The sequence below is a fragment of the Habropoda laboriosa genome, unplaced genomic scaffold (genome assembly GCF_001263275.1).
Source record: "Habropoda laboriosa isolate 0110345459 unplaced genomic scaffold, ASM126327v1 scaffold92, whole genome shotgun sequence".
NCBI classification, from domain to species: Eukaryota; Metazoa; Arthropoda; class Insecta; order Hymenoptera; family Apidae; genus Habropoda; species Habropoda laboriosa.
This window is the reverse complement of record NW_017100268.1, coordinates 2,361,211-2,361,954: the sequence shown is the minus strand read 5'-3', so window position 1 is coordinate 2,361,954 and position 744 is coordinate 2,361,211. Positions and strand designations below refer to the sequence as shown.

At 32.4% G+C, this 744-nt stretch overlaps 1 protein-coding gene across 1 annotated transcript in view; it reads left to right on the top strand.

Annotated features, from left to right (window-relative positions):
* Positions 1 to 744, top strand: part of LOC108573399 (glycine--tRNA ligase) — a 3,859-nt gene that overhangs the window by 1,499 nt on the left and 1,616 nt on the right. The window contains exon 3 of the mRNA XM_017935840.1: positions 1 to 728. Within this exon, the coding sequence (XP_017791329.1) occupies positions 1 to 728 (728 nt within the window). The remainder of the gene's footprint in view (positions 729 to 744) is intronic.

Genomic DNA, 744 nt, shown 5'->3' with positions numbered 1-744 from the left:
TGATGCTGTGTTAACAAAACTTATAGCCAATGAAACATTAGGATATTTTATGGGTAGAATTTATTTATTTTTAATTAAAGTTGGAGTTGATCCAAAAAAATTACGTTTTCGTCAACACATGGGAAATGAAATGGCTCATTATGCATGTGATTGTTGGGATGCTGAATGTTTAACTTCTTATGGTTGGATAGAATGTGTTGGTTGTGCAGATCGTTCTGCTTATGATCTTACACAACATACAAAAGCAACTGGAGTAAAACTAGCAGCAGAAAAAAAATTGCCAGTACCAAAAAATGTCGATGTATGTGAAATAGTACCAAATAAAGTTATCATTGGTAAAACATTTAAGAAAGATAGTAAATTAGTTCAAGATGCTTTAGCAGCATTAAGTGGGAGTAACATTGATGCTATGGAAATTGAAGTTAATGAAAATGGAGAATCTGAATTAAAGCTTTCTAATGACGTTGTAGTAAAAATCACAAAAGATATGATCCAAGTAAAACGATATCAAAAAACTGTACATGTTGAAGAAATAATTCCTTCTGTAATTGAACCATCTTTCGGTATTGGCCGTATTATGTATGCTATCTTTGAACATAACTTTAGAGCACGGGAAGGAGACGAAAAACGAACTTACTTCAGCTTACCACCAATTGTGGCTCCTTTAAAATGTTCAGTGTTACCACTTAGTGGTAACGATGAATTTGTACCATTTGCAAAAGAATTATGTATGTGTATCAGATT